This window comes from Delphinus delphis, chromosome 6 (genome assembly GCF_949987515.2).
Source record: "Delphinus delphis chromosome 6, mDelDel1.2, whole genome shotgun sequence".
Lineage (NCBI taxonomy): Eukaryota > Metazoa > Chordata > Mammalia > Artiodactyla > Delphinidae > Delphinus > Delphinus delphis.
Window position 1 is genome coordinate 103,959,625 of NC_082688.1, and position 25,376 is coordinate 103,985,000.

Consider the following 25,376-nt stretch of genomic DNA (forward strand, 5'->3'; position numbering starts at 1 on the left):
AAGGTGCTTCTCAAAGTCACGCAGCTGGAAAGCTCTGGAGCTTCCACTGTGTGGTGAGCCAGAGGGAGCAGGACACAGGCGCTATTCCTAAGAGGGAGGACAGCAGCTTGGTGAAGACCCCAGCTCCAGAAGCAGGCCTGGGTGCAATCCTGCTTCTACCTCGTACCAGCTGTCACTCAAGTTCCTTGACCCTTCTGGGCCTCAGAGTTCTCATCTAGAAAATGGGGCTGTGAAATAGGGGCGCTCAGAGGCCTGCGTGAGTCAAAGGTGCCCCGCATAGTAATTACTAAGTAAGTGTCGGTTCCCCCTTCATTTTCCTGGCTCTGTCTCGCTCCACAGACTCTGGAAGTGACCTTTCCCCTTGTTCTCTCCACCCCTCGGGGGACTAAAGTCTAATCCTTCCTTCCTAGTTCTTCCTCCCTGAGGGCCTCACGTTTGTCCAGCTTATTTCTTTTACTTATTTATTTATTTTTATTGAAGCATAGTTGATTTACAGTGATGTGTTTGTTTCAGGTATACAGGAAAGTGATTCAGTTTCATATATGTGTGTGCGTGTATTCTTTTTCAGATTCTTTTCCATTATAGGTTATTCCACGATATTGAATATAGTTCCCTGTGCTATACAGTAGGTCCTTGTTGGTTATCTATATTATATATAGTAGTGTGTATGTGTTAATCCCAAACTCCTAATTTATCCCTCTCTTTCCCCTTTGGTAACCGTAAGTTTGTTTTCTATGTCTGTGAGGCCACTTGTGGTCTGTAAATAAGTTCATTTGTGTTGTATTTTAGATTCCACATATAAGTGATAGCATATGGTATTAGTCTTTCTCTGTCTGACTTACTTCACTTAGTATGATAATCTCTCGGTCCATCCATGTTGCTGCAAATGGCATTATTTCATTCTTTTTTATGGCTGAGTAATATTCCATTGTATATACGTACCACATCCTTATCCATTTATCTGTCAATGGACACTTAGATCAGCTCTTTCTTTTAACGTGGTCCCAAGCCCATTTCCGTGTTGCTCGTTAATCTCTGTGAGCTTCATGGACAAGGGTAGACTTACTGCAGGTTGGTGAACCATCCCCTCCCCTGTCATGGGCACGTGGTCGTCCTCAGTTCTTCACTATCGTTCATGACGCTGTGATGAACGTCTTCGCGCATCTGCCTGTCCACACGCTGGGGCATTCCCTGCGACAGGATTTCTGTGGTCTTCTTTTAACATTCTGGTATTTTCACAAGGGGTGATATCACCAAGTCACCCAACTAATGTGGACAAAAAGGTAAGAGTGACGCAAGGGTGAGGGCAGAGGAAGGAAGAGGCTTCGGTTCCTTTCCTCCTCTTCCTGTTTCACCAGGGCCGCCCCAGGTCCCATTGCAGGAGGGTACGAGGCTAGATTTTCTCATCCTTGTCAATCTGCCTCTTTGGAAGCCAGGGCCCTCCTGCCTCTGGGGCCCTGGGTCTGTGCTGAGGGCCAGGTTGGGTCCGATCCCTGCCCTGCCGGCCGGGCCCATTTCTCAAGTGTGAACCAAGGCAACTGGGCTATCGTGAAGCTGTCGTGTAGCGTGCAAGGCTCCAATCTCCTTGGCTCCCAGTGGGCCTTCTGTAAACACTGGTTCCTTTCTCCTTTCAGACGGGGCTGGGATGTCTCAGAGAAAGCTCCTGAGAAGTAAGATTTCTGAAAAACTCCTGACCCACCGTCTTTCCTGGACCCTGAGACCTGAGCACATCTTGCTAATTCCTGTCCTCAGAGCCCACGCCGGTGGAGGCGTCTTATTCCCCTTTGGGAATCTGGTCCTCGTGCACACAGCACCCTCTTATTATTTGTTCCAGGGCCTGGAACACCAGGCTGAGGGGTGCGGGCTTGATCCTGGAGGCCCCGGGGGACCCTGGAGGTTTCTGAGCAGGGGGTGACGTGGTCTCCTTCTCCTGCGTCCTCCTACCATCCTGGGATGGCTGTGTGTGCAGTTCTGGCATGGGGACTCTACAGGCCTCAACAGGCTGGGGCTGGAGAAGTCTTAGTAGGAGCGTTTGGCCTGTGGTTGGTGGAGAAGATATTGCTGGCAGGTGGAGGTCGGAGGAAAGGGATGTTCTAGGCCGCAGAAAGCCCGAGGCAGGCAGGCAGGCCTCCCCTCGGAGCTGAGCCGTATCCCCACTAGCTCATCTGACGGGCCACGCGGCCCACAGACAAGGGCTGGCTTGAGTCAGACGATCTAAGATGTGGTAAGTTGGGGATGAGATTACCAGGCAGGAGATGGGTCAACTATTCTGCTCTGAGGGGCCTCCCACCGAAACCCTAGGGGGCATTGTCACAGGAAGCCTAACTGGTCCCTTCGTCCCTCCCCCTCCCTGCAGCCTGGGAGCCGTGTCAGACGTGACTGCAGCTGGCGTCATCGGGTCCGGAACACACAACACGGGGATCAAGCACGGCATCCTAGCCACCCAGGTGAGTCTATCTGCTTCGCCGCTGACTGCCAGGGAGAGGGGAGGTTGGGACGGAGCCCCTTTCACCCCTTTGCACCGTGGCTGCTGGACAAGCAGGTACTCCGGGGCAGTGTCGGCACAGCTCCACGAGGGCCTCAAACCCACCCGGTCTCGCCTCTGACGGAGACTCGGCAGGGCTCCTTCAGAAACATCGTCTCCCCTAACCCTCATCCGTTTCCAGCAGACATAAGTGACGAAGGCGCCCTCGTGCATGTTGACGCAGCCCTGCCTCTCAGGAGCCTCCTGGCCACCCTGGGGAAAAGGGCAAGCAGAGCAAAGTGGTCCATCCCCATTGAAAGGTCTTAGGCAGGAGCCAGGCAAAGCGAGGGGACTTTCCAGATTAGCAAGTCGGGGAGGAGCCAGGAAGGAGCCCAGCACAGGCGGGCCTGGGATCCGCACCTGACCTTCACCAAAAAGCATTTCTTAAACTTCACGAGAGCCCAGTTTGGGGCACAAGTTTGGGGCTCAGACCTGCGCCCCAGACCTAAGCCTGATGTGTGCTGTGTGCAGCACGTAGGCAGATTTTTAACTCCTCTGGACATCCCTGTTTTCAGCTGTCACCTGGGGAGAATACTCCTCAACCCAGGGAGAGTGTTCAATGAGACAGCATGTGTCAATGCCAGGGGGCTGGATGACAGTTCACGACGCCTGCGTCAGGAGCCACCCCTTTGGGGGGCAAACTCCTTTAACTTTCAGTTTTAGGAGGAGCTTCTAACAGGCCAGGCTATGGCTCCGTGAAGCAGGCTGCTGGGGGGTACCCGTGGAGGCTGGCCGCTCACCCTCGGGGGAGAGAGAGAGACCCTCATGCTGGCCATAACTCACCGCGTGCCTCCCTGCCAAAGTCCACCTACACTCTGGGCCATGTGGCCTCTGGCCATCGGAACATCACTGCTAAGTGCTGGGGTTTGGCTTTTGCCTCTCAGCTCTTTGACTACTGTCTGTGTGACCAGGGAGGGGACAGGTCTCTTCCCTCTGGCTGCCTCAGTTTGCTCCCCTGGAGAATGGGGATGATCGCAACAGCAGTGCATGCAGGTGCTTAGCTGAGTGTACACAGTTAGTGCTCAGTACATGTTTGTGATGGGTTTGTATGTAGGACAAGGCCCTTTCCAGAGCCCACACTACACTGTCAAAGAAATTTCAGCATCGTGGCAGCACTGACCGCACTGATGGCTCACGTGTTCCCCAGTCAGCCAGCCAGGAGCACGGCTCCTCTGTTCTAAGGAAGACGGACACCCCGGCAGGTGCTGTCCGACTGTGGCTTCTGGGAGCTGGTCCCACGTGCTCCAGTCCAGAGCTGCATGGGGTGGAAAGGAAATGACCAACAGCACTTTCCAAGGATTCACTTTGTTTTCTCACACACCACGAGGGGGAGCCACTTCAGAGTTACTGTCCCTTAAATCCGCACTTTGCTTTCTCATCAACCTTATGCACTCACACTGGTGGCCCTTGTCCTTTTCCTCCCCCCTCTTTCAAGCACAAAAGCCTCAGAGAATCACCAGGCAAGGGAGAGGCATCCTGAGGGGATGCCGTGAGCCAGGGAAGGGGAAAGGCCCAGGGCATTCGACCACGAAGCAAAGCAAGGTAGGTTTTGTGGCACCTGATTCCCAGGCACTCAGAGCCCTGCGTAGACTTGTCGTTACCCTCTCAGAGCGGGGTTCACCGTCCAGGAGAGCCCAGTGGTAACTGGGGCTGAAGGATAATAAACCACCCCTCCCAAGATTTGGCCACAGTCCTAGTCTGCTCTCCAGGGCTGAGGTCAAGCTGGTTGCCTCAGTTTCTACAAAATGATCAGCAGAGTATGGAAAAGAATTCTGAGTGGCCAGAAATCAAAATGCACATGAGATTTACTGGCCACTTCCCTGAGGAGGCTCAGCTGAGCAGCATGGGCCCCTGCACGCAGGAGACGGGAGGGGACTGGCATATTTAATATCCACTGTATCCCAGGCAGTTAGCTGGGTGCGTCACATACTCTCTCTGAGTTGGTTATTCTCCTCATTTCACAGATGAGGGAACAGAGAGGTTAAGTCACATGCCCAAGGTCACACAGCTGGTGAACCACTGTCCACCTTTATTGTCACTGGACCCAGCTGCAGTGTTTCACTGGCAGCTCTCATGCTTTGCCCTGGATCTCAGACAAAGTCTGATTTTTTTTTTTTTTTTTTTGGGGGGGTACGCGGGCCTCTCACTGCTGTGGCCTCTCCCGTTGCGGAGCACAGGCTCCAGACGCGCAGGCTCAGTGGCCATGGCTCACGGGCCCAGCCGCTCCGCAGCATGTGGGATCTTCCCAGACCGGGGCACGAACCCGTGTCCCCTGCATCGGCAGGCGGACTCTCAACCACTGCGCCACCAGGGAAGCCCCAAAGTCTGATTTTTATAAAAATCATTCTGACGCCCTCACTCCCACAGAGGGCCACCGTGCCCCATTTCTGCCAATGTCTCCTCTTTCGTTAATTAGAATTAGTTCAGCTGTATCTGTTCTCTCACCCTGAGCACCCAGCCGCCAACTGCACATGTCGAAAGCAATTTGCATCCAAACGAGCAGGTAGCAGAGTGTGGAAAAGTACTTCCACAGGCAATGCAAGAGGATTCCTCTGGAAATGGGGGCCAAGGGCAGGGATACTGATGATAACCGCCTGTCTTCAACTGCGCAGCCCACTCTTTGCAGAGACCAGAGGTTTCCAGTTGTGTGTGGCCAAGTAGGGGAATCTAGTTCCTGAGGCAAGTGAGAGGTCCCCAAATGAGAAGCTGGACTCGAGTCGGTGCCCAGGGGGGCAACAGGCAGAGAGTGCCTGCAGGGGACCCTGGTCCCCGGGCTGCGTGTTGGGACAGCAGGGCCGGCTCTCCCCCGGATGCACACACACCCTCCCTTTGCCTTCACAAGCCCCCTGTACCCAGGGCCTCAGGGCTCTTTGGAGCCTATGTCATCTTAGACTTCTTCCGGCAGAGGACAAGCTCGCTGCGTCCCGAGTGTGAAGTCCACAGAATGACCAAGGCAGTGGTGGGAGGACAAGCCACTGGGGTCCCACGGAACCACATCGGCTGAGGGCCAATGCCACCCAGACACAGCCTCCTTCTCCCCATTTCCCCTTCCTCCCTCCCCCAAGACTGAGGCTCCCTCAGGCTGTGACTGGAGACCCAGCTGGGAAAGTTCCCTGTGACCAGATGACGGTGGGCTTCTGGGACTAGGAGACACCTGGCCTCACTTCCAAGGACAAACGGGGAAGTGAGGGCATCACGCAAAGTCTAGGGGTTCTGAAATGTGGCTCTTCTCCCACTGCCAGGTGGTGGCGCTGACCCTCCTGACGGCCGACGGGACCATTCTCTTGTGCTCGGAGTCCAGCAACGCAGAGGTGTTCCAGGCGGCACGGGTGCACCTGGGCAGCCTTGGAGTCGTCCTCACCATCACCCTGCAGTGCGTGCCTCAGTTCTACTTGCAGGAGACTTCCTTTCCCTCAACCTTGACAGAGGTACTGTCTCTCCTTCATCACCGCTCAGCCTCAGAAAATAAATGGAGGGTATTAGTAAGTCATGCACCACTGAGAGCCCCCGCGGCTCTGTAGGCCCCCTGCATGGGGCAGTGGGCTGACCTCACCAGACCTTCGTTGGCCCTAGGTTACTGTAGCAGTATCCCTTTGTGAGCAGGTCAGGGGAGCTCAGAGGAACTGGATGATGGGGGGCAGAAAGGATAGCTTCTGATAGCAGTGTTTTTCTGAATGAATGAAAACCCATGTTGGTTAGCTGGATGGATGGATGGATGAATGAATGGATACATGGATGGATGATGGATGGATGCATGCATGAATGAATGGATGGATGAATGGATTATGGATGGATGGATGGATGACGGATGGATGGATGAATGAGATGAATGACTGGATGGATGGATGGGTAGCATGGAGTAGGCCTGAAATGCCTGGCAAGCATCGACCTATCCCTGGTGATCACTAAGCTATAGGACTCAAATCTATGGTTCCAAGTTCCTTGGCATTTGAGTTCCTCCATAATCACCTCACCACTCAATACAGGTAGACCCTCTGTGCAGATGGAGTCGGCAGTGATGCAAGCACTACTGGCCCCACATGGTTATGGTGGGATTGGGGACCACATTGACCTGGCCTTGAATGCTGGCAGTACCACTTCCACGCTGTGACCCTGAGCCAGCCACTGAACCTTGCTGAGCCTCAGTTTCCTCATCTAAAAGCACAGTAAATCATGTCTACCTTAAAGTATGGAATCTGAGGATTAAATCAGATAACACCTGCAAAGTGTCTAGTTCAGTATTAAAACATGTTCCCCATGGTACCTAGTCAGTGACAAATGGAAAATACTGTTACCTAGAATCTGGTCTAAAAATCCTTACCACTGGAATTTCTAATGCATTAAAACTCAAGGCAAAGGATTTAGATCCACAAGGCCCTTTACTCAGAGGCATGGTGTTTGGTGAAACTTTAACCCCAGAAACTTTAATCCCAGTTGGTGGCTGAGAAAGTGATTCTGGGGATGCCTGTAGGGGACGCAGCATTCATCCCTAGAATATCAATGCTGAGCCTGCATGGACCAGTATTGGCAAATGAGCTGCCTGATGCTTTGGCCCCAGAAGGAATTGCTTGGCAATGACGATGCATGGCTGAGCCAGGGAGCCCCATGCGGGTGGGGCTGGTCCATGTGACTGCCTGGAACCACCCCGGGCTCTGAGCTCTTGGGGGCCACCTCCAGTCTGCCTCCCCAGACCAGGGTTAAGGGGCAGATCTAGGCCTCTTTTTCACTCCAGGCAGGCCCTAGCTTCAAATATAGTCCCATTCTGAGGATGAGGGCTTCAATATATGAATTTGGGGTAGATGCGTTTCAGCCCAAAGCAGAGATCAACAGCCCCCTGGGCGGTTGACCATGGCAGTGGATGAGATCACCCACGGAGAGAGGGTCTGGGGGAGGAGAGAAGGGAGCCTTAGTACTTAGTGTCCAGGACAGAGCAGCCAGGAGTCCAACGCTGTGGGGAATCAGGGATCAACACGAGGGTCTGGTCATCAGGAGCCGTTGCTGACCTCGGTGAGAATGGTCTCTGGAGCAGTGGACAGGTTAAAGCGTGGGTGGGCATCTCAGGCAAAGAAGGGAGCTGGGCAGAGACCCCCTTCAACTAGAAAGGGGCTCTAACGTGCTTAGTTGTTGAATCTATTCTCCTGCCTCTCACTTAGGTCAGAACTTGTTCATTTCGAAGCTGAATACTTTGACCCAGAGATAAAGAGATTGCTTCTTTTTTGCAAGTAGGACTGGCCCCCGGGTGCACACACACACAGAGTTACACAACAATAACACTCAACGAGTATATTGTAAGGGCTCTGGGGAAGCAGGCAGGGCCCCAAGCCTGACTGTGCAGCTCAGTCTGTGTGACCTTGACCAAGTCCTTCAAACTTCTGGAGCCCCGGTTTCTTTGTCTTTTAAAAGTGGGGTCAGATTAGGTGAACCCCGAGGTCCTTTTCAGTGCGGACGTTCTGTAAACAGTGCGACACTTCGATACAAAACTGTGCCCGCACCTCGTCACCCAGCCCTGGAGACAGAGGGTCCTCTCTTACGTTATTCTTTCTTTCCCCTGGAGCATCTGGTGACGTTCTCGGCCCTTATCCCCAAGGAGGGGCGTGAACCCTGGTGGGAAGGCCCCGTCCTTCCCCTGGGACCCCAGCCCATCCTGCAAGGCCTCCAGGGGCTAGACCCTGCTCTTCCCCTTCTTCCACGAGTCAGCAGATCCCCCGTGGATTCTCTCCCTACCCACTAGCGGCTCCTGCTGCTATGCCGCCCCGCGCCCTACACCCAGCTTAGGTCTCTGTCGGGCCCGGCATCAGCATATGCAGGACGCTCACGGACAGCCTTCCCTGCCCCCAGTCGCCGGCCACAGATAAGGACTGCACAGAGGGTGGGTGGCATTTACAGCCCTGGCATTTACTGCCGGCAGTATGTACAGTCAATCGGCCCACATTCAGTTCACTTTTGCCCTCTCTCCACTCAGAGCAGTCTTTAAGGGGCCCCTTCAAGGGGCTGGGAATGCTTGGGAAGAAGTGTAAGATGGAGGTGGGATCCAAGACCCAGGCTGCTTCCGTATAAGAGGAAACAGCCCATAGAGGAAGGAAGGAGGACCAATCGGAGAACCGTCACTAGACCAGTTGTTCCTCACTCTTGAGTTGCATGGAGGTTTTCCTTCTAATCCAAAAGGAAAAATAACGGGGCCTCACTTCCAGGAGCATGCAGGTTCCTGAGAACCGATAGGAAGACAGTAAACCTTCCTGGGTTCATACGTTGACATCGGCTCCCAGTTTCTTGCCATTCAGGTGTCTAGGAAGCTGTCCCACCTCCCCTGGGGCTGCAGACCACGCTGCCCCGAGCGTTTGCCTCTAAGTAGCAGCTGCTCCGAGATGCACACAGCCCCCCAGCCTCATGTCCCCTCTAGACGAGGGTGGGCTCCCTGATGGCCAAGCACTCCAGGTGGGCTGGCCGTGAGCCACAGGAGGGCACTGGAGGAGAGGACCGGAAGCCAGGACAAAGGACTGTGACGATGGCTTCCTGCATGTAAAGGCGGGTTTGAAGATTCAGCTTCTCGGCCACTTTTCCTTCCCTTGTGTGTCTTTCCTTTCCTATTTCCTTCCTCCCATCCAGCACGTGTATCTATCCTGGGGCTTCCAGCCTGAGCTCTAGAAGAGTCCCAGGAAAGCTACCACTACCACGAGGGTGCAGTGTAGAGCCTGTGACACCTCTCTGAGTCAGACCGCCCTCTCCACTGACCCGCTGTGACTTTGCACAGTTCCTCCCTCCCGCAGCCCCAGCTTGGATTCCTCACCGATACAGTAGGGATAGGAGCACCACTGTCCCCACAGGGTTGCTGTCAGGACTCAAGGACACACAGCACTTGAGTCCACTGCCCTTTATAGCCTCCGAGAGAGGGACCCTCAGTCCGTCCTCCCTCTGGCTTTATTCGAAGAGAACACTACCTACTGATCCCTGCTCTGTGGGTAGATTCTAGACTCTGAATCTGACACTGCACTTTCCAGGCCACACATGCTGGTTGCCCTGATTTGCTCAGCCTCTTAACATTTGTTTTCCCTCCTCCTTCCTGCTTGGTGGTCAGTTTCTGGAGAGCAGGGATGTTATCTGAGGTCTTTTTACCTCCCCAGGGTCCACAAAATACAGACCTCAATACCAGGTAACTCAAGGTCAGTGGGTCAAGAATTTATTGAAAATCCATCCCTTTCTGGGATTTTCCGCATCTCCTCCCACCCATGCTGTGTGTGGTCCATCTCAGGTGCAATTCCGTGCTTCCCGTGACTGATGTCCTTAACTACATCCCAACACGGTTTCTGAAGGTTGCTCAAAGCCATATGAGGGGAAGGGGGAGTTCGGAATCAGTGCTTCTGGGCAGTGAGGCCAAGAAAAGGGCAGCCTTCATGGCTTTTTGTGACAGTCTCAGCATTTCTGACTCTTTGCAGTCTGATTGGTATGAAATCACAGCCCGTGGGAAGACATGAGGATTTTGGAAATAGCTTTCAGCCTTTTGCCCTTTATGCCATGCAACCATAATGAGATGTGAGGGGTACAGCTGGCTGCCTGCATCACCCGCTCCCGCTACACTCTGGGAAGCAGGTTTGGTCCCAGGGACACACCAGCCTTGTCAGCAGCATCCCAATGCCTGCCACTATCTTGGGTGGTCGTTCGCTGATGACTGGGTAACCCCCAGCCATGGGACATGGAGCTCTCAGCTTCTGCTCTTGAGCCTGGTAACCAGGTCCCAAGAACCAACTCAGTAGTGGCACTAATTTTGGGGGAATGAATCCTCTAGAGCCCTTCATGCCAATAACATGCCAAGGAAGACTTCCTCTGGGGCCCAAACCCCTTTGATGGTGCTCCCAGGAACCACAGGTCAGACCGAGGAAATCCATGATCCTAGGGACCCTCCTCCTCCAGATAGGATTGTGTGTAGGCCCTGAAGGGAGAGAGTTAAGCTCACAATGGGATGGGCCTTGGATGGGCTCCAGCCTTCAGCCACCACTCCATGCTAAGTTAGGGAGCACAGAGGGTACAGAGCTGGAGCGTGCGTGGTGCATGTCTCCAGGAACTTAGAGTTTAGTGTCAGGGAAAAAGATATGCCTTGTCCCTCTAATTCAGGGAGGAAAAGAAATGACAGAGGTCAGGAGAGAGGCACAAAATGTGATGTGACAGTGGCTCTCATCACTCCATTTGGGGTGGAAATCTGGGCACGCATCTCTCAGTCACCAGAGCTGAGAAAGGGGCACCACTACATTTACTGCTAAGATTCGGGCAATATAGGGTGGCCTTGGATGCTGGGACACGAGGAAATGGGGGATTTTCTGCTCTCTCGTGTCCTAGCCCCATCCTCCATCCAAGCCCCAGACTGTGTTCCCTGCTCTCCCAGGAGAAAATCAGCTCTGCCCGGAGGTGATGGGTCAGGGGTCCACCACCCAGTCAGGAGGGAAGTGATAGTAACAGGGTTCTGGAGTTTCTTCCTGAACTTTCCCCAGGTCTATAGCCCAGCAGAAAAGGCCCTCCTCTTCAAATAAGGAATCATAGGGCCCTCCCGCATTTATTGTGTCCAAGGAGCTACGCTAGCAGCTCTAGCGCAAGGGGTTGGGAAACTACGGCCCGCAGAGAAGAGCTGGCTTACTGCCTGCTTTTGTAAATAAAGTTTTATTGGCACACGGCCACGCTCCTTGTTAACGTATCCTCTGTGGCTGCTTTCACGCTACCATGGTAGAGTTGTGTAGCTGGAACAGAGACGATAAAGCCTAAAATATTTACTATCTGGACCTTTACAGAAAGAAAATTTGCTGATCTCTGCCCTTGGGGAAAAACTAAATATGAATGAAATCGTCACTGACCTGTAGGAGACGCTTGATGAATTTCAGAGACAGATGTATGCTTCAATACCTGTAATATACTTCTGGGATGGATGTGATATAAATAGAATGGAAAGAGAGAGCTTTGGGGCGGGGGGGGGGGGGGGGCGGATTTACATGGAGCTTTAAAATTACAATACATCTCAGTTCAGATCCCACACTTTCCAGGTGCTCCACTGTCTCTCGTGGCCAGTGGTGAAGGTACCGGACAGTGTCTGTAGAAGGAGGCTTCTTAGTCCTGAACTGTTTGGGCTCGATTCCGTAGGAAATGGAGCGCTGCTGGGGATTTTTGAGCTGTGTTTTGGGATGCTTCCCTGTGACATTGTCTGGAGAGATGAAAAATGGAGCAAATTATGAGGCTAGTACGAGAGGGCCGGTGAGAGCGAAGAAGGCAGCTAAGTCAGCCACCGTCCTTGGCAGCAGGAGCGGATTATAGGGAAGACTGGAGAGACACATGCGGAGATGCAATAGGGTGACCGGCAGCCTGGGCCTGGCATGGGCCGGGGGAGGTTTAGCATGGCAGCCGGGTCACTGGAAGGCAACCCATTCCTGTATCCCCCAGGCCCCATCAAGCATCGGTTAACAAGTTAGGGGGCCTCCCTGAAGTGATGACAAGGATCTAGAATTCTAAAGTTCCCCCACTGCTCCCAGATGCTCCAAACTGAAGTTTTAGGTGGGCTCATCTCAGCGCTTCACCTTGGCTTCACCTCCCTTCCTGATCAGATGCGGAAATCACAAGCTGTGTTTAACGGCTTATCAACTGCTTTCACATCCATCAACTCCCTTGGTCCTCACAACAGTCAAGGGAGGGAGGGAGGGAGGGAGGGAGGAAGGAAGGAAGGAAGGAAGGAAGGAAGGAAGGAAGGAAGGAAGGAAGGGAAGAAGGGAGGAAGGAAGGAAAACTATTAAGGTCTTGTTTCTACAGATGAAGACACGCTGCCCAGAGGCCTCAGAGGGCTTCCTGAGACTCACAGCTGAGAACTCGGGGGGTGGGGAATAGGGCCGGGGCCCTAAATGTGTGGCAGCATTGCTCACATTCAGAAACAAGACTCTCCACTGGGCACAGGCCACGTGGCAGGCACTCGACTCGGAAGCTTCAGCATAGGTTATTTCATTTCATCTGCACAAGTGCCCACATGTTATTGGTGGGAAAACCAAGGCTCAGGGGATGGGGTTCCTGCAAGGTCGTGCAGCTGCGGAGCCAGGACTTGAATCCAGAACTTACTCCAAGACCACTGCTCCTCCCCTCCCTCCCGGCTGCCTGTCAAACCCCAAATCCGTCTCTGCTTTGGCTCAGAACTTGTCCTGTATCAGCTTGATGGATGTCAAGGAGACGTGATTTGCTCTGCGATGTTATTTCCACGTGTGCAAACGATGAGCCGTATTCGAGCAAGGCTCTCCTGTCCATTCCATTGAGGGCCCCCGACATGTCAGGCCTTGTGGAGATGAGCGATGATGACAATGACAATGTAACAGTAGCAGCAGCAGCAGCCTGTACCTGTACAGGGCTCGCCAAGCTTGTGACACCGTTTTAAGCACTTTCTAAGCATGAATGCATTTAATCTTCATAACAATCCTGACATGGGTACTGTTATTAATCCCACTTTACAGATAAGGAAACTGAGGCACTTGCCCAAACTTCAGATAGTAATTACTCAAGCCAGAACAAATGAGAGGTCATTTTTGTCCTCTAAGTTACTAAAGGAAGTCCACCTGTAAGTGGGTATTGTTAACGTCCAGCATCTTATAAGACACATTCTGTGCTATTTGGCAATGTTAGGACAAGTTCAGGTATTTTCTTTTGATGGTGGGCTCTGGCTCCCAGCATCCCCACCGTCGTCCTGTGACCAATATAATCTCTGTTCCTCCCTCCTGCCTTGGACAGGTTCTTGACAACCTGGACAGCCACCTGAAAAAATCCGAATACTTCCGCTTCCTCTGGTTCCCGCACAGCGAGAACGTCAGCGTCATCTACCAGGACCACACCAACAAGGTAGCCGGGGCATCTTCCGCTCCTCACACACAGCCCGCCATTCCCACACGTCCCCACCCCCCACCCCCGCCAGCTCCCAGGGTGCCTGACGCCTGTTATCGTGCTGATGAGCCATGAGAGGTGAGAGGAAAAGCAAGGGTGAGCATCACTGAGCCTGAGGAGAGAAGCACAAAAGGCCAGAGGGTGGAAGGAAGAAGGAAGGTGGGCCCAGTAAGGGTCCATGTGTCTGCGGGGAGGGATGCGTAGGGGTGAGGTCAAGAGACAATCTAGATGTGGGGCAGGGGAACAGGGGACAGAGGTGTGGGCAGGACAGGATAGGCTGAGTCCTAGGAAGCTGGGCTAGACCTCAGAAGCCAGCTAATACATCCCACCTTCCCTCCAGCACCCCCATCTTTCCCACCCCCAACCGTACAGGTGAAGAAACCCTTGGTTTTTTCTCCCCACCGTGACCTTCTCAGCAGAAGAAAACAAAACCATCACTTAGGATGATGTTGATTGAACAAGTCAGGCAAAAGCCAGGACACCTACTGTGTGTAAGGGGCTGGTGTAGGGCTCATAAAGGATGATTGCTGGACACCCGGCCCGTGGGCTCTGAAGAGGAGGGACAGATGCACAGTTTTGTCTTGTGCAAAATACACGAATACCTGAACATATCAAAAAGCATGAAACCGAGGGGATAGGGCATGGGAATCAGCGGTAGGAAGTGAGGCGTTCAATCATCCTGGCAGGTGGGTCACCCTTCCCCCAGGACACACACACAGCCTCTCCTGGGACACATCTCCTTCTAAGGAGACACTCAGCTCTGGCCCCAAACTGACCACAAATTCTGCTTCCCAGCCTCCCTCCTCTTCGGCCAACTGGTTTTGGGACTATGCTGTTGGATTCTATTTACTGGAGTTCCTGCTCTGGATCAGGTAGGAATGCAAGTGTCTCTTTTCCCAGCACCTGCCATATACTGTTGCAGATGTGGTCCATCAGAACAACAACATCCTACTTAGTTGTGCAAACTGGGTCTGTCTCCTGGGTCCAGAGCAGGGGTTTTCAACCCTGGGGAGCTTTTTAAAAAATACCAGTGCCCAAGCCTCACTCCCCGGCTCACAGGTGTCATGAAGCTTCGTATTGTCCTGTTTCTTACCTCCTTCCCAGCCTGAAGTCTGTGCTCAGGCTCAGGCCCCATGTCTGCTACCAAACACGTAACTATGAGTGATGGGGAAGGTTTTATGGGGCCTTGAGTGGTGACTCTGTATCCAGCCAAGACATGGAATGGCATCAGATAAAGATTTTTGAAATGTTTCATACATGGAAATAATATAGGCAACACAAATTTAAAATATAAAGACTAATATAGTAAGCACCCACATCTTGTTGTTGCTACCGTATTAAGAAGTGAGACAACACTAGTAAAATTGGAGTCCTCTTGGTGGAACTCCCAGATCACAGTATCTCCCCCAAAAGGTAACCCCCCCCAAACTTTATGCTTATCATTCTCTTGCTTTTATTGATACTGTAGTTTTCTGAATCCTGAAAGAAAAAATTGGTAATTCAGCTTTGATAGTGATATTTTTCCATGTTGATATGAATAGCTGTAATTATTCATTTTTCACCGTACGCACTTACCACAATGTATGTATCCATGCTCTTGTTGATGGATATTTGGGTTGTCTCCAGGAATTTTTTTGTCCATTACAAACAACGTTCCTGTGAGCATTCTGGAAATTTGCTTCTGATGTCTTGAGTATATAATCATGAGTGGAATTCCTGGGTCACCAAGTATAAGCATCTTCAGTTTTATAAGATCAAGTTGTTCTCCTAAGTAGTAATACCAAGTTAACTGCCAAGCCCTGTAAGATTCTCTGTCCTCCATAAGCTGGACAAAATTGGACCTGTCAGGCTTTTAAATTTTTGTGTGCTATGGTACCTCATTATGGTTTTTAATTCTTATTTCCCTGATTATTAATAAGGCTGCCCAGCTTTTCAGTTTATTGGTCTTTCAGATTTCTCTTCTGTGAGGTGCCCATTTACGCACTTTGTTCTTTTAAAAAATTGGCTTGTTTTTTTCTTAGTGTTTTGTACAGCTTTAGTTACATGTATCTTGAGCACCAGTCCTTTGCTGGTTATGTGTGTTGGTGTCTCCCTTGTGTGTTGGTTATGTGTGTTGGTCTCCCTGTTGGTGTCTTATCTTTCACTTTCATGGTGTTTTATGATGTGTAGCTGTATTTAATTTTATCAAATGTAGCCATCTAGTCTTTTATCTTGAGGATTTTGGTGTCTTTTTAAAGACGGTGAGTCCAACCTAGAGGCCATCGCTCCATCAGATAACGGATCGGGGGTGAGAGTGGAAAATGCCCAGCCAGCTTCTCTCCCCTTCCATCACAGCAGCCTGGCAGCTTTATGTGCTTGTGTCTGTGGAGTCCGGGCCCAGGGAGCATCTAAATGAATTGGGCTGTAAATCACAGTTGGCACATCCTAGCCAGGGCGGATGCTCCGGGGGAGCTCCGTGACCTCTGAGCACAGCCCATGTGGCCCCCGTTTTCATGTCTTCTGGAAACTGCATCCGCTCAGCCTCATCCCTGCAGCTCTGGGCCTCTCGCTGAACTATGTGCCCAAGGATGCGGGAATGAAAACTAACATAATGGATTGGGTACCTGGTGACTTAATGGCTGCTTTGCGATCAGACTCACTGTAGCCCCATGAGGGCAGGGATGCTGTCTGTCCTGTCACTGTCAATCTTCAGAGCCCCAGAGAACGCCTGGCACCTAGGGGAGGCTCATAGTATTTGTGTAGGAAATGCTAACGAAAAGCTTGGTCTCTGTCCTTGAGGTGTTCAGTAGCGGTCAACTGTAGGGGTGATGGTGTTGGCCCTGGCTGACCAGGACAGAGAGACAGGCTTTCTCGGGAACAGATCCCTGGAGCGTCAGCCAGGACCAGGGCCAAGCTCAGCTCCTGTGCTGAGAACAGCCTGGTGCCCTGGGGCCGGTGGGAGCTGCCCCATGGCCGTGCTGGCCTGGGACACCAGAGAGCATCTGCCTTGAGAGAGACAGCATTCTCCTCCCCTTCCAACCCCTGCAGCGTGTACCCTTCACCCTCCCAACCCCTGCAGGAGAAGGAGAAGCAAGGAGAAGGCTGATTTTGCTTTCTTGGCTTCCCAACACATCTACAGTGAAAATGGATTTCTTTTATAAAGACAAAAAAAATGAACTTTAATCTGTGTGTGTGTGTAAGTATACATTTGGAAGAATGTGACTTGGTGAATGAGTTTCCCAGAGCAGAAAGCCAGGTGACAGCTCCTTCGTGGCCCAAGAAGCGCAGAGCCTTCCCTTTGCAATTCCTTGGGCAGCTCATTTCCAAACACAAGAATCCATAAGCCCAGCCCCCATGCTAGGCCACTGGCCCCCACTGGCCGCTTACAGCAATCAAGTCCTCCCAGGATGGCCAGGTGTGGAAGGAGGGTGAATTACTACAGCCCGTATGGAAATTAAACTGGCAGCAACCTGCTGAAATTAAAATCTGCCTGCCCTTTGCCCCAGCAATCTGGTAAGGATATAAGTACAAAGACCTTTGCGATGGTGTGGCATGTGGTGGTACTACACCGAAAATGACAGGTTTGGGCGAGGATGTGGAGAAATTGGACCCTTTTGCGCTGTTGGTGGGAATGTAAACTGGTGCAGCCGCTGGGGAAGACAGTATGGAGGTTTCTCAAAAAGTTAAAAATAGAATTTCCGTATGACCCAGCAATTCCACTTCTGAGGATATATCAGAAAGAACTGAAAGCACGATTTCAAAGAGATATTTGCACACTTGTGCTCACAGCAGCATTATTGCAACAGCCAAAGGGTGGAAGCAACACAGGTATCCGATGGATGACTGGATAAACAAGATGGGGTATGTCCATACACCGGAATACGATCCAGCCTTAAAAAGGGAGGAAATCCTGACACATGCTACAATGTGGATGAATCTTGAAAACATTATGCTAAGTGAAATAAGCCAGACACATAAAAGGACAAATGTTGTGTGATTCCACTTTTATGAGGCACCCAGAGTAGTCGAATTCATCGAGACAGGAAGTAGAATGGGGGTTGCCAGGGGCTGGAGGGAGGGCGCAATGGGGAGCTGTTGTTTAGTGGAGACAGAGCTTCAGTTTTGCAAGATTCTGGAGATGTACCACACAGCGATGTGAATATACTTAACACTACTGAACTGTACACTTAAACAATGGTTAAGGTGGTAAATTTTATGTTACGTGTTTTTTTTTTTTTTAATCACAGTTTGGGTTTTTCACCAAACCCAAACCCTGAAAATAACCTAGTCATTAAAGGGGAAGAGAGGGATAAAATGTGAGATAAAATCCATAACGGATCACGGGGCAGCCATGGAGAGAGTGATGGAGGGGCGATATGCACATTCCCTGGAGGGATTTCCAGGCTGTAGGTAAGCGTACGTGGCAGAGTATGTGGAGAATGAAGTCCTGGTTTGTAAAGGACTCGACCCGGCGCCCAGCAAACAGCCGGCGCTCACTCACTGCTGGATAATACGATGATCACAGGCCCCTCTGCCCTGTGCCCCCAGCACCTTCCTCCCAGGCCTCGTGGGCTGGATCAACCGCTTTTTCTTCTGGCTCCTGTTCAATGGGAAGAAGGAAAATTGCAACCGCAGCCACAAGATCTTCACCTACGAGTGCCGCTTCAAGCAACACGTGCAGGACTGGGCCATCCCCAGGTAGGGGCTGTGTGGGCCAGCCTGCGGGCGGGTCGGCAACAAACAGATTCCCTTGGGATCTGCCCTAGCACGTACACTGCCAACCAGGCTCCCCGTTCTACCTGTTATTAGTGGGGGGCAAACTGGAGGCTCTGAATCCCCATCCGGTGCCCTTGCACCATTGTGACTCTCAGGGAGACCAGCCAGGGGATCCCCTCCGCTTTCCCCATCAGCTCCTCTCCAGCCATGCGGCCGGGTAACAGCAGGCTGGCCAGCATCTGGTCCCTCGGTCGGCAGAGTCCATGGAGCAGGCTGGGGGCTGGTACTCTGCATCTCAGTTCCGAGGGACACACCCCCCTCGGGACTGAGGCTAGGTCTGTAGCCCAGATCACTGCAGCTTTCTCTCTGAATTGCCCCTCTTTGTCCCTCTCCAAGAAAAGGTGGGGGGGCGGTGGTTGGTGCCCAGGGCTTAAGGGATGCCTCTGTTACCATGTTCAGGGGCTGAGACCACCACACTCTTGGGGTAGGACTATTAGAAAAAGTAGAAGTCTTGGAATCAGAGTGACCTGACTCTGTCTGAAGAAGAGGAGGCCGGGGCATGGGACAGCTGTGGTCAGAGACCCAAGGGGAGCCCCCGATTGGGCGGGGGCCCTGGGATCTGAGCTGGGAGCAGTTGGTAGGTATCCTCTTCTGTGAGGAGGACTTTGAGAGCAGCCATGAGGAAGGGGCCTCCTGGGGACCGGGATCCCCGAGGCCCCCAAGGCTGGGAAGCCATGCAGAGCCTCACGGGAGCTCAGGAGGCCCCTTCTTGAGGTCTGGGTTCCATCCGCCTGGGCCGAGTGCAGAGAGAAGACCAAGGAGGCCCTGCTGGAGCTGAAGGCCATGCTGGAGGCGCACCCCAAGGTGGTGGCCCACTACCCCGTGGAGGTGCGCTTCACCCGGGGGGACGACATCCTGCTGAGCCCCTGCTTCCAGCGCGACAGTTGCTACATGAACATCATCATGTACAGGTGAGCAGCGCGCGGAGGGGGCAGGGTGGGGCTGGGCTCCCTACCCCCACCCTGCCACCCTGCTTCGAAGGAACCCCCTCTCCTTCCCCAGCTTTCAAGGCCGGTTCAAATGCCACCCTCTCCCAGGAGACTTCCCTGATCCTGGCCGCAGAAAATCGTCTTTCTCTCCTTCGAGTTCCTAGGACCACCCTTTCTAGCCTATGTTATGTTAATGCAGTCATTAATATTAATGAATATGTAATATTAATGTTAATGTTAATATGCGTAGCTACTACTTGTGAAGCTGATATTACTGAATGACAAGTCTATGCTATCTCATGTGCCTGCCCTAGTCAGTGATTCCGAGAGCCTGGAACTGTGTCGAGAAGGATTCTGAGGCCAGGTTTCAGTTCAACCAAAAAGAGAATCAGGCCTGGATGCATTTGCCCATCTTAACCGGCTCCGCCAGGCCCTGTGCCGATACTTTAAGCTCACGACTGCGTTTTTTCCTGATTAGTTGCGCAGTAATCTCTTGTATGAGGCTTATGGACATGGACGGTTTAAGAAGCTCCTCTTTTCTAAAACTTCCTGCCTTAGACATGTCTTCCTTCCTTCCCATCCCCCATTGATAATAGCCCTTCTCTGACTTTGCAAAAGACAAATATACGCTCTCCCAGCCTGAATCTTACTATGCTGTATTTCTCCAGCATGTAAAAAACCCCAGACTCAAGGGATCCCAAGGGCCAATTCAAGAAGGCGCTGTCCTGGCGGGAGTCCCCGAAGCCAGAAGAGAGTTTCTGAAACACGTACTGAATGAGAGGCGGCTTATTTCATGTAGGGACAAACTTGCAGCCGGCCTCATCCACATCTGTTGGTCTATCTTATCCCTACCTGTGCACGTCAATTCAGAAGTGAGAAAGTTGCCATGAGGCTGCATCATAACATTTGAATTGTTTAAAGCTCTGACTTCGATTTTTTCTGTCAGTAAATCTGACTTTGCAGGACTGACCAACTAGGTTATATGGCCGTGCTTTCCATACATCAATGAGGGGATTCTGATATAAATGTTTATTTTTAAGGTTTGTGTGTGTGTGTGTGTGTCTGTGTGTGTGTGTGTATATATATATATATATATATATATATACATATATATATATATATATATCTCCTTAAAGTAATCTTTACATTAAATTTTTTTAATTTACATTTTAAAATATTTAGATTTAAAATTGAAATCTTCAAGCTACATGAGTGTATAAATATACATACATATATGTGTGTGTGTGTGTATATATATATATATATATATATATACACATACACACACACAAATCTTTAAAATTATTTAAACTCATGACAACTTTCAGGGGCCAGTTAAAAAATATGCAAGAGGATGTAAACCTTTTCCAAATCCTTCTGAGCAGAAGCCCTCAAGGTGCTGGGTCACTGCTGTCCATGTCCTGAAGGCACAGGCAAGGTGCCTGATAACAGTGGGTGGGACCCTGCAAAGCAGAGACAGGGCCTCACCTCCTTCTGCCCCCTCCCCAGGCCCTACGGCAAGGACGTGCCGCGGCTGGACTACTGGCTGGCCTACGAGACCATCATGAAGAAGGTGGGGGGCAGGCCCCACTGGGCCAAGGTAGGATGTTTCATGGGGGTTGTCAGCTGGGCAGCTGCTGTGAGCGGAGGCTTCCACCAGAGGGCGCCTCTCGTCCCAGTTGCCCTGCCTGCCCAAGGCTTAGATGTGGGGAAACTTGGGCTGAGCAAGTGACAGGAAGGAGGGCCCCCACGACCCTAACCAGACCCATCTTCCCTCTGCATTCATGTTCCAACAGCCCAGTGACTAATTCTCTGAGTTTTCAGAAAACTTCCTCACCTTTCATTTTATTTAATTCTCATAGTAACCCTACGAGCAGGATAAGGCAGTGGGTCTATTTAACAGACAGGAAACTAGGGGTCTCTCAGAGGTGACGGGACTTACTTACTAAGTAGCAGTTGAATTGGGGCCAGAGCCCTCTCCACTCACACACTGCCAGGTGGCAAAGGGAACGGGAAGTTTAATGCTGCATTTTAACACCTTCCTTCTTTACTTTCCAAGAACTTCCTCCCTCCTCTTTGGGTCTCTACATTATAGGTGCATGTGAATGAATGCATGCATGTATGTGCTTGTGTGTGCCTGGGGGTAGCAGCGTCACACATGCAGGCATCCAGACGTGGGGGCCTGTTTGCAGCCCCGCTGCAATGCTGGTTCCAGGGAACGAGGCCTGTTGTATCTGGTTGCTTCCTCAGGCCCACAACTGCACCCGGAAGGACTTCGAGAAAATGTATCCTGCCTTTCCGAAGTTCTGTGCCATCCGAGAAAAGCTGGACCCCTCGGGGATGTTCCTGAATGCATATCTGGAGAAGGTGTTCTACTGAAGCCCAAACAGAAAACACGTCGAGCCCACCCCATCCCATTCCCCAGGCCCACTTCCCATGAGGTTGAAGGCTCAGCGTCCCTCCGGCCTGATGGGGAACAGACCTCTTCCCCCAGGCGCTCTGCCACGGTGCCCACAGCTGCTCTAACCCAGAGTAAGGAGTCTGGATCCGGGCAGCTCCCACTTCCCTCATCCTCACAGGAACCCCATGTAAGGAAGAGCACCAAATCCCCATTTACCTCTTCAGCCGCATCCTTTCAGCCCAAGCCTGCAATCACCACATCCTGTTTCCCAGAAGACAGAGAAGCCCCCAAATGTTGTGTGTCTAGGAGGTCAGGATTCAGCCTTTCACAGGTTCCACCCGCTGGTTGGGTGTCCGGAGCTCCAGGGATCCCTCGCCCACCCTTTCAGGGAGGGGTCCCCCTGGCATGTGTTTGGGCACAGAGGTCGTGTGTTCTGTGCTCTGCTTTCTTTCACTCTCGAGGGTCTTTCAGATGCTCAGGTGCGTGCCCCCTGCCCTGGGACTGCCCTCGTCCAGAGGGTCCACCTGTTCATCTGACCTCCCATAGCCCGACCTACAGTGTGTCTATTCCAGGGGATGTTTGGGGAGTGGGACTCTCCTTGCCTTCTTTTTAATAAAGGCCAAGAGTTCATTCACTCTCTGCTCCCTCCTCTTCATCTCCAAGGTAATCCTTTGGGAGCAGGGGGCTCCCTGATTCCCCGACTGCCTTCCAGAGGTAACGGGTCTCGGACTTGCCTGGAAAATGCTCTTCATATCCCTCCTGCAAACTTAGTTTCAAGCTGTCTCTGACCTACCACACTTTGTGGCTATTCTTTCACCAGGCTCTTGTTGAACATCTACAAGGTGCCAAGTGCTTTGGGGGAATTAAAAGGACCTTAAGGGGCTTCCCTGGTGGTGCAGTGGTTAAGAATCCGCCTGCCAATGCAGGGGACACAGGTTCGAGCCCTGGTTCAGGAAGATCCCACATGCCTCGGAGCAACTGAGCCCATAAGCCACAAGTACTGAGCCCAAGTGCCACAGTTACTGAACCCCACACGCCTAGAGCCCATGCCCACAACAAGAGAAGCCACCACAGTGAGAAGCCCACGCACCACAACAAAGAGTAGCCCCGGCTCACTGCAACTAAAAGCCCGTGCGTGGCAACAAGGACCCAATGCAGCCAAAAATTAAATAACTAAATTTACTCTTTTAAAAAAAGAACCTTAAGACAGGTTCCTGGCATCCAGAAATGTATATTTTAATCATATGTTTCATAAGAGGTTAATACGCAGACTATATAGGAACTCCTCAACAACACAAAAACAAACAGCTGATCAAAAATGGACAAAGGGCACTGGTTGGGAGTCTGCCTGCCGATGCAGGGGACATGGGTTCGTGCCCCGGTCCGGGAGGATCCCACATGCCGCGGAGTGCCTAGGCCCGTGAGCCATGGCCGCTGGGCCTGCGCATCTGGAGCCTGTTGCCCTGCGGCCGGAGAGGCCACAGCAGTGAGAGGCCCGCGTACCACAAAAAAAAAAAAGAAAAAAAAAAAAAGACAAACGGGCCTCCCTGGTGGTGCAGTGGTTGACAATCTGCCTGCCGATGCAGGGGACACGGGTTCGAGCCTTGGTCTAGGAGGATCCCACATGCCGCAGAGCAACTGGCCCCGTGAGCCACAACTACTGAGCCTGCGCCTCTGGAGCCTGTGCTCCGCAACAAGAGAGGCCGCGACAGTGAGAGGCCCGCGCACCGCGATGAAGAGTGGCCCCCGCTCACCGCAACTAGAGAAAGCCCTAGCACAGAAACGAAGACCCAACACAGCCATAAATAAATAAATAAAATTTTTTAAAAAAAGGTAAACTTCCTTTAAAAAAAAAATGGACAAAGGACTTGAATACACATTTCTCCAAAGAAGATACACAAATGATCAGTAAGCACATGAAAAGATGCCCCACATCACTAATCACTAGGGAAAAGAAAATGAAATCACCATGAGATATCACTTTACACCCATTAGGATCACTATTATCAAAACAATAATAACAACAGAAAATAACAAGTGTTGTCGAGGACCTGGAGAAATTGGAATCCTTGTGCATGGCTGGTGGAAATGTAATGAAATGGTGCCGCTGCCGTAGAAAATGGTATGGAAGTTCCTCAGAAAGCTAAACATAGAATTACCACATGATCCAGCAATTCCACGTCTGGGCACATACCCAGAAGAACTGAAAGCAGGGACTCAAAAGAGATATTTGCACACCCATGTTCATAGCAGCATTATTCACAGTTGCCAAAATGTAGAAGCAACCCAGATGTCCACTGATGGATGACTGCATAAATTGTGGAATATACATACAATGGACTATCACTCAGCCTTAAGAAGGAAGGAAACTTTGATATATGCTACAATTAATGAGCCTTGAGAATATTCTGCTGTGTGAAATTAGACAGTCACACAAAGAGAAATGCTGTACAATTCCAATTACATGAGGTACCTACAGTAGTCAGCTTCGCAGAGACAGAAGGTAGAACAGTGGGTGCCAGGGGCTGGGAGGGAGGGAGAGCAGGAGATAGTGTTTAACTGGTACAGGGTTTCAGTTGGGGAAGATGAAAAATTCTGGGGACGGATCGTAGTGATGGTTTCACAATAAAGTGAATGTACTTAATGTCACTGAACTGTACACTGAAAAATAGTTAAAATGGTACATTTTATGTTATATATATTTTTACCCCAATAAAAGTAAAGAAATGTATATTTGAATTCAGGGAAACAAGACTAATGTGCATAGGGCGTTAAATAGCAATACCAGGGAATGTGTAATGGAGTGTCAGGGAAATGGTACAGCCACAGAGACCTGGCCAGTCTCTTGGACTCAACTTCCCCAGACAGGCTGGCTCAAGACCTAAGTCCACGGCCTCGAGGCCAAGAGCTACCCCTTCAGCAGGACCAGCTGTGTAATTCACAGGGCCCAGCACAAAACGATTAAGAATTTCACGAGGGCAACTATACTTCAACTGAAAAAAAAAGAGCATTTCAAGAGGGTGATAGCAGAGCATTAAAACAAGCATGGGGGCCTTCTGAGCACTGCACAGGCCAAGCACCCATGAAACCAGCCCCACTCACCGCCACCAGGTGTGGACAGTAGGTATGTGTCAACTTACTGGGCTACAGTCTGAATTGTTTCATCAAACACCGACTTAGGTGTTGTTGTGAAAGAGGTATTTTGTGGATACACTTAACATCTACCATGAGTTGACTTTAACTAAAGGAAATTACCCTCCAAAATGTACGTGGGCCTCATGCAATCAACTGAAAGGCCTTAAAAACAAACACTTGAGGTTTCTGGGAGAATAAGCTCTGTCTCAAAAGCTCCTGGCTGAGTTTCCAGCCTGTGGGGCTGCCCTACAGATTTCAGGCTTGAGCCAACTCCTTGAAATCAGTCTGACATAAACATATACATTGGTTCTATTTCTCTGGAGGACCCTGACTGATACATAAGGAAAGAGATGGATTGGTGAAGTTAATACAAAGAAAAGCATGGCAGGCTAAATCCTGAGGCTTGGGAAATGGCGGAGTCCGAGTCACTCCCATGTTCTACAGATGAGGAAAGAGAGGCTCAGAGAGGTCAGGATACTTGGCCAATGTCGCATAGCACGTTAGGAAAGGCAGTGCCAGTAAACCAAAGTACATCCTGAAGCCCTGTACTTTCAATAGCTGGAATTTAATTTTTAAAGTCTATGAATTTGGGGGCTTCCCTGGTCGCGCAGTGGTTGAGAATCTGCCTGCCAATGCAGGGGACACGGGTTCGAGCCCTGGTCTGGGAGGATCCCACATGCCGCGGAGCAACGAGCCCCGTGAGCCACAACTGCTGAGCCTGCGCGTCTGGAGCTTGTGC

The 25,376-nt window shown here is 51.3% G+C and overlaps 1 protein-coding gene across 4 annotated transcripts in view; it reads left to right on the forward strand.

Moving 5' to 3' along the window:
• The window catches only part of LOC132427572 (L-gulonolactone oxidase), a 32,365-nt gene extending 9,395 nt beyond the window's left edge, over positions 1 to 22,970 (forward strand). Inside the window, exons 5-13 of one of the 4 annotated variants that reach the window (XM_060015216.1) lie at positions 1,635 to 1,670; positions 2,357 to 2,447; positions 5,767 to 5,952; positions 13,268 to 13,375; positions 14,213 to 14,289; positions 17,945 to 18,094; positions 18,919 to 19,083; positions 20,611 to 20,701; positions 21,352 to 22,970. In XM_060015216.1, the coding sequence (XP_059871199.1) occupies positions 1,635 to 1,670; positions 2,357 to 2,447; positions 5,767 to 5,952; positions 13,268 to 13,375; positions 14,213 to 14,289; positions 17,945 to 18,094; positions 18,919 to 19,083; positions 20,611 to 20,701; positions 21,352 to 21,480 (1,033 nt within the window). In that variant the 3' untranslated portion in view covers positions 21,481 to 22,970. The remainder of the gene's footprint in view (positions 1 to 1,634; positions 1,671 to 2,356; positions 2,448 to 5,766; positions 5,953 to 13,267; positions 13,376 to 14,212; positions 14,290 to 17,944; positions 18,095 to 18,918; positions 19,084 to 20,610; positions 20,702 to 21,351) is intronic. The other 3 variants (XM_060015217.1, XM_060015218.1, XM_060015219.1) reach the window with 3 other exon arrangements.
• The last annotated feature ends 2,406 nt before the right edge of the window (positions 22,971 to 25,376 follow it).